Source organism: Camellia sinensis, chromosome 3, assembly GCF_055761805.1.
Source record: "Camellia sinensis isolate YWXY chromosome 3, ASM5576180v1, whole genome shotgun sequence".
Classification (NCBI taxonomy): domain Eukaryota; kingdom Viridiplantae; phylum Streptophyta; class Magnoliopsida; order Ericales; family Theaceae; genus Camellia; species Camellia sinensis.
Genome location: NC_138963.1, coordinates 91,745,206 through 91,759,671, shown reverse-complemented (window position 1 = coordinate 91,759,671; position 14,466 = coordinate 91,745,206). Strand labels below are relative to the sequence as shown.

Genomic DNA, 14,466 nt, shown 5'->3' with positions numbered 1-14,466 from the left:
AATTGTGATGCATCCTTCAACAGATCATCGACAAAAGCTTCTCCTGTAGCCATCGTTAGAGATTCAGAGGGCCATGTCATTAACGGGATTGTAACCTCTTTCTTATCCGCATCAGCTTTGCAAGCTGAAGTGTGTGCAGTGTGTTTGGCATTCTGTTTAGCCCAGATGCACGGTCTCCTTACAATTGAAATTGAGAATGACAATCAAGAGCTCATTAAGCTGTGTGTATCCGAGACGGTCCCTCCATGGGAGATAATGGCAGTCGTTGCTGATATTCACAGAAGTGCTAGAGACATATCTTGGAGGTTCTTGTGGACAAGAAGGTCCAATAACAGAATTGCTCTTTGGGTGGCCAATGCTCAGTCTAGATCGACTTGTCTACCAGTTGGGTGTCTTGTTTGTCTCAAGAGTTAGCTTTTCTACTTTTAGCTGATGTAAATGTTCATTCTTAATGATCTTTCAAAATAACCTTACTGCTCAAAATGGAAAAAAAAATGTTTAATAAATTTTAATGTCGATTGCTTGCCGTGGGATTAGCCATCTCGTAAGACTATCAATCTCCTACAGTGTTGGGATTGCTAATTAATTCCCATAAATTGGTGATTTAAAGACAATTTTGTCACACACTATACAAAACGAACAAAATTATCTTATATGTGATAAGAGTTTTATATAAATTTTTTTATAGATATAATTTAACTAACTAATATCACCACAATACAAAACAAACACAATTTATTTTATATCTCAAACTTAATATTATTATATTAATAATCTTATCACACAATCTTACCATACTCATAATTTTACCTAACCCTTTTTTGGGTGAATAATTCTACCAAACACAATCAGACAAACAAACATGACTTGAATGTTATACTTCCATTTAGGAGAAGCTAAAGTCAATTTTTTAGGGCAATGCACCAATAAATCCCAAAACAAGAAATCTTGAACCATTTAGTCCTGTGTTATATCTTATGCACTGATAGGTCCCGGTTGAGTTTAAAAGACATAAGTGTCCATGATGTTGGCGCGTGTGGTGTATAATTGGTGGGTAATCTAGGATTGAACACTGTTGAAATTACATTTATATCCAAAAACTTACTATTGCGTGTTTTTGGTTTCCCTTCTTTCCGATCATCTCGGAAGAGATGAATATGGAAAATCTGTGATTTTCAATGTTTAATCCATTGGAATGGGGTATGTGTAAAAGTTCCTAGCTTTGGTAATGTTAAACCGTCTTTCAGAGTTGCCAATTTGGGTTTTGCGTCATTGAAACCCTAGAAATAGGAATCGACGTTTGGTGTAATCGATTTGCTTGATATTGGCAAGGGGTTTGCGGCGATACTGCGGTAGTGAGTTAAAAGCGGCATTGGATTTCTTCCGAGATGACATCAGGTATGGGTTTCATATTGATGGACAGACCAACATCTTTGCAGAATTGGTGTTTTGATTTTTTTGTTCGTTTTTTTGGGATGAGTGTTGTGGTTGCCGATGTTGCAAACATGGGTAAACATGTATGTATGCATGTATTTTGGATTGGGAGTGTATGTTTACATCGTAATGTTGTTCTGTGGTAGTCACATTGGTGGGTTGATTTTGGTTGTTGTTTTTGATTTTTTTGTTGTTTTTTTTGCGATGAGTGTTGTGGTTGCCGATGTTGTGAACATGGGTAAACATGTATGTATGCATGTATTTTGGACTGGGAGTGTATTTTGGTTGGGGGTTTGTACAACTGTTAAATGATGTGTTCATGGTTTAAGGATGTGTACAGTGCATGTTATTTGAATGCTGTGTTGGTGTTAGGAGAGGGTGAATCTTGCTGTAAACAAATTGTAGTGATGGTGTGTTGGTTGTTTGCCAATTGATCAAGTTAAAATCTTGTAAACTCATATGTTAAATTAAATTTGTGTGGTGGGGTTGTTAAAACAAATTGTGCGATGTTTGGTGTTGTGTTGTGGTTTTCAATTAATGTAAAGGATTGTGGAGGTAGTATACCGATGTGATGTGTCTGATGCCATGGTTGGGCGGCTTGACGTGAGTACTAGGTTTGTTTTGGGAGACGACGTTCCGGTTATGTTTGTTGTCTTGTATTTGTTATGGTTGTCCTATTTTGGTGTTATGTGTCTGACATGATGTAGAAGAATAATGTTGGAATCATAATGTAATACATATGGTGTTGTATGAAGCCCTGAGTTTTGTTGTAACACATATTTTTTATGTCGTTTTGATGTTTGTTAATGTTAGGATTTAAAATGGGGTGTGTTAGGACCAAGTGTTTTATATGTTTGGGTAGTGTTGTGTTATTGTATTGCCCAGTGTTGTTGTAGATTATGTAGTTCGTGGACTGATATGTTTATATGATTTATGTGACAAGTAGTGTTGGATGGCATACTGGAAATGTAGTGATTGTGGTAGGATACCTCGGCGGAACGCATCATTGAAGTCGTCTACAAAATTGGCAACAAGGAGACAAACCTAGTTGGCCTTCAAGAACAAAAATAATAGTGGAATAAGTGTTGTTAAACGTGTTGTTGACCCGTCGAGGTTGATGTACCTATCCAATTTAGCTGGAGTGATAAGTATAGTGTTGGAGTTGGAATTGGAAATGTTAAAAACTTACCTTCCACGTTGATACCCGCACATCAACAACAAGAATCCCTCTGAATCTGCCCCCTAAGGGTAAAATGTAAACCCCATCCATACCAAATGAAAGGAAATATTCCTTAACAAGAAAATATGACTAAATGGTGCATAAGAAAACACACAGGACTAAATGGTGCAACATTTCACCATTTGGGATTTTCCGGTAATTTTTCCATTTTATTTTAGCAATTTTCACCCTTTTCAATTTGTTACTTTCTATGTTGAAATTCTTGTGAAAAATTAGTGATGTTATAATAATTATAAACAATAAATGATAAGAAAGAATTGGAAAAGAATGAATTAGTCCAACTTTTTTTTTTTTTGTAATCTCAAGGAGCATTATGAGGTCTTTGTAAATAATCAAACATTACTTTCAATAAATGTTTCTGGTAAACTTTGACATTCACTAGCAGTCAACATGGACTCGGCCTAAATTTGCACTTCATATTAAAACTTGTGTGATTCTAGACTTGACTGGACTGACCTATAATATTTGGTCTAATTTTGATTATTCAACGAGCTATTTTGTTATTGGGTTATTAAAAAAATTCCAATAAATTTAAATTTTTTAGTACATGTTTGAATTTGGTTATTTATTTATTTTTTATTTATAAAAATCACACCAGACATAATTAAGTAGGATAAGTTAATTGATTATTACAATCAAAGGATAATTGGGTTTGGGTCCGTCGCACAACAATCACTATTAAGAGACTGATGGTGTTCGTTTTAATGATCTAAACTTATATTCAGTAAAACATACTTGCAAAAAATCAAATTGATTGGACATTGCTAACCTTTTTTTTTTTTTTTTTTTTTTTTTTTTTTTTTTATCAAAATGCATTTGTATTAAAAATAAATAAATGATAAATATGATTTGAAATATAAAACTAAATATAAGTCACCATTTCCCCACAGAATAAATTGCTGGTGGAAGCAACAACTTTTCAAGAATTTCCTTGAGAATAACTTTGAAGAAAATCACCATTTCCATTTGTTTGCTTCCCATTTTGTTCATGTAACATTACAAATCATCTACTTTTTTGATGTCTTCAAACATCACACTCATTCAAGCAATCAACTATCCTTTTAATTAGCTTCATATTGTCTAGTCCTTCCACACTCAGGGCAACACAATCTAGTAGTCGTCTCAACGAGTCAAACCCTTATGAATCCTGAGGTACATCCCCACAACGGTCAAACTCTGATGAACCCAAAGACACATGCAAGGAAAGAGGGTCAGACAAAGATTAACCTTCCATTGTAGAAACTCAATTTCGAACCTCAAGACCATATGCTTTTAACTTGCACAAAAAATGGAATAAATATGTGTACCAACTCTCTAAACGCCCATAAAAAATCAAAGCATCTCTGTATGATCAACTCATGATCCTCTTTTCTTCAACCCATGAGTTCCTTCCTCACTTTAGTGTAGCATTCTGGCTACCCAATCTTTTCATGGTTGTGCCTTTCTCTAGTGATCGTGCGGAGTTTCTTGACTTGTAACTCTAATATTATGTTAAAAATATAAAAATTCAATTCTGATGAGGGACTCATATAATAAATAGACTCAACAAACGTGTGTAAAATAACGTTGTGTTTAGTTGGAATATTTAAGAAAGGAAAACAAAAAGATAATAAGATGTGAATAAAATATATTTACATATCACCTAATCTCACACACTTTTTCCTTTTCCCTTTTCAAACCCCTCCCCAAATCCCTCAACCAAACATAGCCTAAAAGCTTGTGGAGATGTATGACCATAAGTCTATACAGAGCTCCTAAGGAGACACAAGATACTTGGAAAACTCTAAGGTCATGTTTGTTTGGGTGGACATAAGCTTGGGATTGGACTAATAGTCCAATAAAATTATTAATCCGATGTTTGGTTAAACAATTGAAGTACGGACTAATTATTTTAAACTTGACTTTTAGTTAAGATAGGATACATAATCCAACGGATTTGTAATCCCAGGATTATTAGTCATGGGAATGCTAATCCAGTCCGCCCAAACAAACATGGCCTAATTTCTTTATGATATTTTCTTCTGTGTTGCATACAATGACCACTAGCCTATTTTACAAAATTAAAACTGTACAAAGAATCAAGCCCATCTATCCAATGTATAAATCTGCTCATGGTTTGCAAAATCCAATTTTACAACACACTGACGATATCACTATTCTCAAATTGTTCCGACCAACAACAAAAAAAATAAAACTCAACAGTGAACTAAAAATTCCAGGTAAACAAAAAGAATTAATAATAAATGAAGTTTGCGTGGTGAAATTGTTTTCTTTCTATATCAGCTCAAAAATTTAAAAAAAATAAAAATTGGAACAGAGCAGACAAAACTCAGCAGTAATGGACAAATGCTGTGGCAGAAATTTTGGCACGGCAGGGTGGGTGGGTGTACTACTGTTGGCTCCTCCTACCCCTAAAAAAAATAAAGAATAAATTGATATTTACAGTTTCTCCTCTCAGTCTACATCTGGTAATCTTCATGAAGGAAGCTTTTGTATGGCGTTCCCATGAGTGCCTTCTCGATATCATCCCAGTTCTCAACCTGTTGTGACAACGAACCTTTGTGTATCTTCACTTGACGACTCTTTAGATCCATCTGCGGAACCTTGAGAAAATCTTGGACTTCTTTCAGTTTCTGCAAAACAAATGAAACTTGGTTGTGGAACCACAAAACGAAAAGAATCTCATTTTCATGTTCTTTGTTTTTGTTTTTAGTATTTTCAGGAACAAAAAAACAATACAACGTTTGTAAACCCCACCATTGTCACATTGTTTTCATTTTGTGCAAAAATAGTTTTTCACTAGTTTGAAAACAACACTACAGTGTTTTTCAGAAAATTTTCCCAAAAATATTTTTTTGGAAACAATTCGTCACAACAAATTTCTTCTGGTTTCAGAAAAATAAAAAAAGAAAACAGAAAACACAAACAAATAGCCCCACCAATGTCAATGCTCATATTTAGATATAGAACAATAACCATGAGATTCACTTTGATATAGTATAAATTGTCTTACAGTGCGATTTTTTATTATGTCCTCGTAGTAAAGGATAATGTGTCGAGTGCTTTTGAAATATTCTAAAGCTTTGGCAGCCATCTCCCCGACTTTTCTCAGATCGGGGATCAGCAATGTTGCATTGATTGTTGGTTTGTATCTTGCAAGTATTTCAGCCTGGAAAAAAATTATCACTTGGTTAATATATGGAGAGAGAGAGAGAGAGAGAGAGAGAGAGAGAGAGAGAGAGAGAATCACATGTTCAGGATATTCAATAAGTTTAGAAACACATAAACCAAATACAGATAATAAATGGATGGATAGAATTTTTAAGAAGTGGTCTCCACCAATAAATCTTTGTAAAATCTTGGTGTCTTTTTTGTGTCCGGTTCTGTGTATGATATATGTACCCTAGCATTGTTGCACAATATTTGGCAGGGCGAGAGAGAGAGAGAGAGAGACCTCATGGGGTGAATGCACGTGCGATTTATGTGTTCCATTCAGCGGCTTTGCATTTTGATCGTAAGAGTTTGCAAGTATTGAAATCATCCTGCGTAGAAGATTTCTTCTGAACAGAAAAATAGCTGAAACACCCTTGGTATTGAAATATTCTACAATGTCTTCATGATTCTGCATTAAACCCTGCATTAAAAATAAAAATGAGCTAAAACTACAGCGGTTACTCCACAAAAAGGAAAATTAATATTATGAAGTGAAATTAGGAGTATGCTGACTTTATTTCCAACATGGGTAAGTAAGAATCCAATTGATCAAATAGAAGTTCTAAAATTGTTGATCTTAAAATTACAGAAAATTTAGTATAAATTTATTTATTTTAACAGCTAAAATTGTGTAAAAAAGTTTAGGAAATATATTTTTACTGGAATGAGTCCAACATAATCAAAGAAACATTGACTTCGCTGACAAAATAAATTGTGTGTATTTCCCTTCGAACCTAGATTGGCAAATTTCAAGGCTAACTTCACATTGAAAAGGCGTGTGATGTATTTCATTTAGTACATTGATACTTAGTCTAAAAACATAAAAAGAGTTTTTTTATCCTTTTATTTTGTTTGTTCATCTAGAGGAGGTTTCATTCTCCATTATTTTCCTTCCTTTTTCCCTCTATAGCTCTTTTCTAACCAAGAAATTATATGTTATCAATTTGAAAGCTCCCCTGTCAAAAGAAGATGTATTCAGAATTAATTAGCTTTATATTCAATGGATATGTCACAAGTTTTTTTTTAATATTCTAAAAAAAAAAAAAACAATTTAGAGAATTGAGCCACTTTTTAAACTATTTGAGAAACTAACCTACTTTTTGAAATTGTATTTTGAAAATGCAATTTTAAATTAAAATCGCATTTTCAACATGCAATTTCAACTTGAAACTTGAAATTGGCAGGTTGAAAATGCAAGTTTATGATGACATGGACTTCATTAAGATATATTGCATTTGCAACATGCAATTTCAAGTTGTTGAAATTGCATGTTGAAAATGCAATTTCAAAAAGCAAGTTAGTTTCCCAAATAGTTTGAAAAATTGGTCAAATCTCTAAATTGTTTTTTTTTAAAGAATATTTAAAAAAAAAACTCATGGACTTCATTAAGATATATTGCATTTTCAATTTAAAATTGCATTTTCAAAATGCGATTTCAAAAAACAAGAGAGTTTCCTAAATAGTTTGAAAAATTGGTCAAATCTCTAAATTGTTTTTTTTTTAGAATATTTAAAAAAAAAACTCATATGTCATACCATGGCACCACCTTAAACAACCCCAAGGGGTTGGCCTGGTGCCAGGGGGTGTGCTCCCCTTAGGTTTTAGGTTGAAAACCTCTTAGGTACAAATAAATTATTGGGACCAGTCCATACCGGACTTTACCTTGGCTTTAATTGGACCTCCCACTAGTAGACGGCGAAATAGGTCTCCCATAATAGTTGGTCTAGTGGGCCGGATACCAAGTTGTCAAAAAAACCAAAAAATAATTGTCACACCACCTTAAACTCTACAATAGGCAAGCATAGGGTGGTGCAACCCATCTTTCTTCTTCTTCTTTTTTTTTTTTTTTCTCTCTCTAGTTATTCATCCATAGGAATTGTCATCATCCATTATTTTCAAAACCCACTCTTCAAGTATATGAATAGTGCATGAGAACATATTTATGTGTTTCTCATAAGCAAACATCCAATTATACCTATAGACTTAAAAGTATTTCTCAAACAGCTATAACTCATTTTTCACTATTGTCATAGTTCTTGAACTAAAACTATACTTGTGCGGATAAATTGCACTAGAAAACCTCCTACATCTTATGCTTTGAAACGGTATAAATTCAATGCCAATCCTTAAAAATAATTTTAAAAAATTACTACTATGATGCTAGACTATGCATTCGAGTTGTAACTAGCTCGGGAACATTTGCATGAGAGATGTGGAGAGACATGTGAATTACACAGTAAGAACTTCCTAGAAAGCAATAATGATAATTTAAAAAAAAAAAAAATCAAAATGTTAATTTACACCTATAGTGGCTGAAAATTCATCCTATCTCATCATTCCTTCATATGGTCTCTCATCAGTGATCAATAATGCCATAAATCTATAAAGTTAACAGTCACTTGGGACCCTATCATATGCTTTCTCTAAATTACCATATGGCAATCTTTCAGCCCTGATCTACGCTTTGAGGACCAAACCTAAGAAGTATAGACACAAACACACCGATACGGTAATTTTCAAAATATACAAGACATGACACGCGAGGGACACACACAAAATATATAATTTTATATATTTATTATATATCATATATATGAATATATCATTCAAAAACAATAAATAAATGCAATATAATACTAATTTCTATAAATTGACATTGGTTTTCTTTTACCATTATAGTCTAAGTTATTTTGGTCAAACTTATAATTAGTTTCAAGTGTGTCTAATCAATGGACACCTATGTCCTCCAAGTGTTTGAGTCCATTTTTTTTAATTTTTAATTTTTTTTAAATATAAGACACGTTTGGATGAGTGTCGAACACATGTTGGGAAGTGTCCGACAAGAACATGCCACCTTTTTAGAAGTGCCTGTGCTCCTTAGGACCAAACATTACCCAACATTTGTACAAACCCCAGGTCAAGGGTCTAATGATTCAATCATCTGACCCGATCACATAACTAAAAACCAAAAATGGTTAAGGAAAAAATCAAATACATATGAATTCTAATTAAAATATACGTATATATAAAAGTCCTTTTAGCCATGTTTTTTTTGGCAAGCATAGTTTTGAGATTGGACTAATAATCCAACAACATATACAATCCGATGTTTGGCTAAGAAAATTAAGGTTCGGACTAATAGTCCATCTGAACATGGTGTGCCCCACATGGGGGACTATATAATCCCAAGAGAGGATGTGAGATACAAAATGGACGACTAAGAAGAGATTTGTACTAATTAGTTAAATTGCAAAATTGATAGAATTTTATTAATCCATGTTCATAATCTTGAGCCAATCCAATTATGGAATAGGATACATAATCCAAAGGGATTGATAAACCCAAGACTAAGAATCTAGGAATGCCAATCTCATCTAATCCAGTCCGTCCAAACAAACATGACCTTAGAGTATAGTGTGTGGAGTATGAGAGTGTGGAGTATGAGAGTAACTGTTAGTTATACTAAACATTATGTCAATAGTCATAAGATCACAGCAGGTTTGCCCAGCAACCAGACCTGAAAATCCTTGATTCAAGGTAGAGACAATTCAATCTTCCAATCCAAGCCTAGTTTGAAACAATAATTGTAACAATTATTCTAGGATTTTATTGTTAGGAGAAAGCATAAGTGCACAGAGGATTTTTACAAGACGGGACTCAAATGTGAGGCAAATGAATGGGACCCACATGTGTGAAAACCTTTGTCTCACAGCTGTATTGTCATCTAAGAAGCACAGACACTTCTAAGAAGTTGACATATCCGTGTCGTGTCCATCAAACACCGACACTCTTTTGACACTTCCCTGACATGTGTCCGACACTATTCAAAATATGTCCTATTATTTAATTTCTTTTAAAGACCTAGACAATCTTTTTAACACTTGGAAGACACATGCCTATTGCTTAAACACATGTGTTTATCAATTAAATGAAGGTGAAAATAATTATAACTTAAGATACAATCAAAAAACAAAAATCATATAAATTTATGAGAATTAGTGTTATATTGTATTTTTTTATTATCTTTGAATGATATATTCATATATATCACATATAACAAATATATAAAATTATATATTTCATGGATATCACCCACGTGTTGTGTCTTGCAATTTTTGAAAATTGGCGATTGGTGTATCGGTATCCATGTCGTGTGTCCGCATCCATACTTCTTAGATTGTCGTTATGTGAAATCTTTTTGTGCTCGTAGCACAGCTGTATTGTTAGGGTAACATGGAATAATTGACAAAATTATAAAATCAAACAATCATTACAGTCAAAGCTAGTCTGTACAATAATTGCTTAACACCCCTAGAACGAGAAGGGACTACAGTGACGTACACGTCAACTATAGAAGACAAAATAGTAGCAACTACTAAATTCGTGGGCATGTCATCTCTATGAAGAAATTGATGCACAACTAATTTCTAAGACAGGAAAAAAAAAAACAAATATTTCAAGACATCACTCACCTGATTAAGCATCCACTTCAAGCCGACTGCACCGGTGCACTCATTCTTGGAAGCACTAGTCAGCCAGTCAAGATTATATATTTTATCCAAAGTTTCCACGATTGTTGAGATATTACTCCGCCGGACTTTTACTGAGAAAATTTCTCCATTGGAGCTTATGTTCATATGACTGTTTAATAACGTCTCAAACCATCCACTCCCAGATCTCTGTGTCGACAGTATGGCAAAATATCTCACGGGGTTGCATGCACACTCATCCCTAATTATCCACATCACCACGTATTAGTAAATCTATGCGGAACTTAGTTCCGGAACAAAATATGATTAATATTGTACCTGCTAAAAGTATTGGGCATCGGGAAGTGAGCGTAAAGTTTTTCTGATGGTTCTATATTAGGTGGCTCACACGGCCTATTAATCACTTGGACATTTAGGAATCCAACATTGCTGCGAGTACTGATTTGCTTTAAACAGATTGAGCAGATATAAATACCGCAGACCATTGCAAATGCCAAGACAAACATTCTCAACACCAATGGAGATTTCTTTGGAGCCTTTATAATCAGGGTATCCTGGAATTTAAAGAAATTAACTGATAAATCACCAAAAAAAGAAAAGAAAAAAATTGTGGGTATTTGTGAAGTCATCTCAACGTAAGCCTTACAAATAAATCCAATCGTATTAACATTAAGGCTCCACTTGGATACATTGAATTCAAATGAAGAAATTAACAGGTATATCATCACACAAAAAAGAAAAAGAAAAAAAAAAAAGGATGTGGGTATTTGTGGAGTCTTCTTAACATAAGCCTGACACATAAATCCAATCCTATTAAGATTAATATTTTGTTTGGATTGAAGATTTCAAATGAAGGGATTCGAAGTTAAAATTCATAAATATTTGAGAATTAGCTATGTATCACCACACAAGAAAAGTATGTATCATGTGAGTGTTTGTGGAGTCCTCTCAACATAAGCCTGACACTTAAATCCAATCCTATTAAGGCTTTGTTTGGACAAATGAATTTCAAACCAAGTGATTTCAAGTTAAACTTTATAAAAATATAGGAGAGTTAGCTAGTATGAGAAACAGAAAGGGAACATAGAATAGAGTAAGAATAAAAGCATTTTATTATGAGATCATCTTTGTATAACTATAATCCTTAAGATGAAAGGTTTCAAATAACTACTTTTACATTTTTATTTCAAATCCATCATAATTCATCGTGGTAAAGCTCTCAAATTCAACCTTTAAATCCATATCTAAACTAACATATCTAAATTTGAGCTATCCTACTTGAATGATTAGCGTCCAAATCATTTCACTTCAAATCCATAAATCCAAACGCAACCTAAGGCTTCTTTTGGATAGATGGAATTCAAATGAATGAATTTGAGGTTAAACTTTATAAAAATATAGGAGATTAGCTATTACAGATAGATTGAAAAACTAAAGGGAAAGAAAGAGTGGAGTACGAAGAGAAAATATTTTATTATGATCTTTGTACAACCATAATCCTTAGTGTAAATGATTTCAATGAACTAGTTTTACATTGTTATTTCAAATCTATCATAATTCATCGTGGTAAAGCTCTCAAATTCAATCCTAAATTCTATATCTAAACTATCATATCATACGTAAATGATTGGTGCCCAATTCATAATAATCACTTTATTTTAAATCCATAAATCTAAACGCAACCTAAAGGCTGGTGTTCAAGACAGCTCCTAAGAGCATCTCCAATCCTTACTGCCTTTTTCATCACATTTGAGCGAAAATTTGGTTAAATGCTTGATCTGATATGCAACACTCGAATCCTCCTTTTTTTTCCCATCAAATCTTTTTGAAAATTCCAAACTTATCCCAAAACCTTGTTTTAACGATTTTTGATGAAAGAAAACCATCTTCAATCCATACTCCTTTTAAAATTTCATCAAATTTGAGTAAAAATATGAATGTTGGGAATTTGGTGAAGGGTTTGGTTCGTCCTTGATTTAGTGAAAAAATTCCATCTCCCTTGATTTGATACGAGTTTGATGAGATGGTTGGAGCACACATTTTTAGCCATTTTTCATCAAATTTGAATTTGATGAAAAAATTGATGAAGGATTAGAGATATCCTTCATCTTTCCTTTCATCAAATTTAAAAATTAGATGAAAAAGTGCTCAAAAACCATCTTCAATCCTTTCATCAAATGTTCATCAAATCGAGGAAGAGTACTGTTTTCATCAAATTGAGAACTCATCAAATCCTTCATCAAATTTGAATTTGATGAAAAATTAAAAAGATAATCATTGGAGATGACCCATCAAATTTGATAATAAAATGAAAATTTGGGGATAAGAGAAATTTTTAAAAGATTTTGATGAAAATTTGATAAAAGGATTGGAATTTGGAGTAGTTCATATTACTCAAATTTGTAATAAAATTAGATGAAATAATTGGTAAAGGGTTGAAGATGCTCTAATCTAACACAAATAAATGATATGTGTATTCACCATATATCCAATCAGAAGCCTTAAAAATAAAAGCTTGTATGTTGATCAAATGTCACTCTCTGATGTTAACAAGAGTAAAGAGCTAATACCACAAATAAATGGTATAGATATTTTCAAAATTATCTATACAAAAGCCTGGAATTGATAATCCCAAGTGACTGAACTACAAAAACTATAAAACAAGGATAATTACAATAATTTCATCTAATTTTTTTTTTTAAAAAAATAATAATAAAAGACCAAGGGAATATTCCATGGAAAATTGAATAATAATAAAAAATAGAATCTGGGTTTGCTTCTATTTCACTATATTGACAAAAACAAAGCCCTAAAATAGGCAAAATTGTTTGATTATTCTAAACCCAGATCGAACAAGACACACAAACATGTGACATGTTAACAGAAAAAAAATAATTAAAAGAATAAACAAAAGAATCTTTATTCATCCAAATAGCAAACTCATATACTACACGCAATGCGTGTTTATGAAGATCAAAGTAATCCCAACGCACCTTGATGAGGAGACAAAGATCGTCCGCCATGTTTTTCTTTTCTTTTCTTTTCTCAGAAAGGGAGAGAAAGAGAAAGAAAAAGCATTTGGCAGCTGCTCAGATTCGACCCTTCTTTCCCCTTTTCTTTCTAGCTTTATTCATCGGCTTCTCTGTAATATACCAGCGAGTGTATGTATATCTATACCGAAAAAGAGAGAGACAGGTCGGTTCTAAGATTTTTTCCCGAGAAACAAACAAATAGGACGAGGGGGAAGACGATGATTGCGACGATGACAACGAGGTGGCTCGACCGTTGTGCGCTGTGTGTTGTTTTCTTTCCTCGGATTTCCCTTCAGATTTACACCTCTCTCTCTCGTACGCTGTCTCTATCTACCTCCGTTATCTAGTATGCCACGATCCGAATCTAAATGAGGAAAGTTGAAGACAGTTGTGTACTGATACGGTGTCGTTTCGTACCTTCTTATAGTGACGTCACGTTGATTAGTTCGACTTCTATCATTAGAGACCATTCAAATCGTAATTTGACCATCGTCAACTCAAAAACTTATTTGGTCAATAATTTGTTATAGTTAGATATATATATATAAATAAAAGTGATCCAAAAATAATTTGTTATAGTTTAGATAGATATATATATATATATATAAATAAAAGTGATCCAAAAAATATACCTAAATAGCAATTAAAATAATGAAAAACAAATGTAACAAATATGAAATATTTTAAATGTATATAGATTTAGTGGATATAAATCAAAAAAATATTTTAAAATTTTAAAAACATTCTTACGAACTAATATATACATATAAAATTTTACCTTGTCAATTATATTATATCTATTTACAAAGGTCCCATTTGATAGAATTGTGGGAAAGTGATTATAACTTATAACCTAACAGTTTATAGCTTATAACTGTGAACATAAGCTGATTTTTGACTTATAAATTAAGCTTTTCCTCCCTAACTCAAAGAATAAGTTGATTTTTGACTTATAAAAAGTTATAAGTTGTATTGTTAAGCTGAACCAAACACATCAAAATAGTTTACATTAAGTTAAAAACTGAAATAAGTTAGAAATAAGCCCTACCAAATAGGG

General features: G+C 32.9%; 1 protein-coding gene and 1 long non-coding RNA gene across 2 annotated transcripts; one reads left to right on the top strand and one right to left on the bottom strand.

Moving 5' to 3' along the window:
- The first annotated feature begins 1,043 nt into the window (after positions 1 to 1,043).
- LOC114289745 (uncharacterized) lies at positions 1,044 to 3,050 on the top strand. Its single transcript, XR_003638717.2, has 2 exons — positions 1,044 to 1,398; positions 2,381 to 3,050. It is a non-coding gene; the product is annotated as an uncharacterized LOC114289745 (long non-coding RNA).
- A 1,837-nt stretch (positions 3,051 to 4,887) lies between these two features.
- LOC114289751 (uncharacterized) lies at positions 4,888 to 13,764 on the bottom strand. Its single transcript, XM_028233520.2, has 6 exons — positions 13,371 to 13,764; positions 10,696 to 10,931; positions 10,360 to 10,618; positions 6,129 to 6,308; positions 5,688 to 5,843; positions 4,888 to 5,307 (listed from the first exon to the last, which is right to left on the bottom strand). Exons 1-6 carry the CDS (start codon positions 13,398 to 13,400, stop codon positions 5,134 to 5,136), a joined length of 1,035 nt encoding a protein of 344 aa, XP_028089321.2. The 5' UTR covers positions 13,401 to 13,764; the 3' UTR covers positions 4,888 to 5,133.
- Between the last annotated feature and the right edge of the window lie 702 nt (positions 13,765 to 14,466).

Coding starts and splice junctions, on each gene's coding strand:
- LOC114289751 (XM_028233520.2), bottom strand. CDS start 13,400: ATGGCGGACGATCTTTGTCTCCTCATCAAG. Junction 10,932..13,370: donor ATCTTTGTCTCCTCATCAAG/GTGCGTTGGGAT, acceptor TTTAAATTCCAG/GATACCCTGATTATAAAGGC. Junction 5,308..5,687: donor ACATAATAAAAAATCGCACT/GTAAGACAATTT, acceptor TTTGTTTTGCAG/AAACTGAAAGAAGTCCAAGA.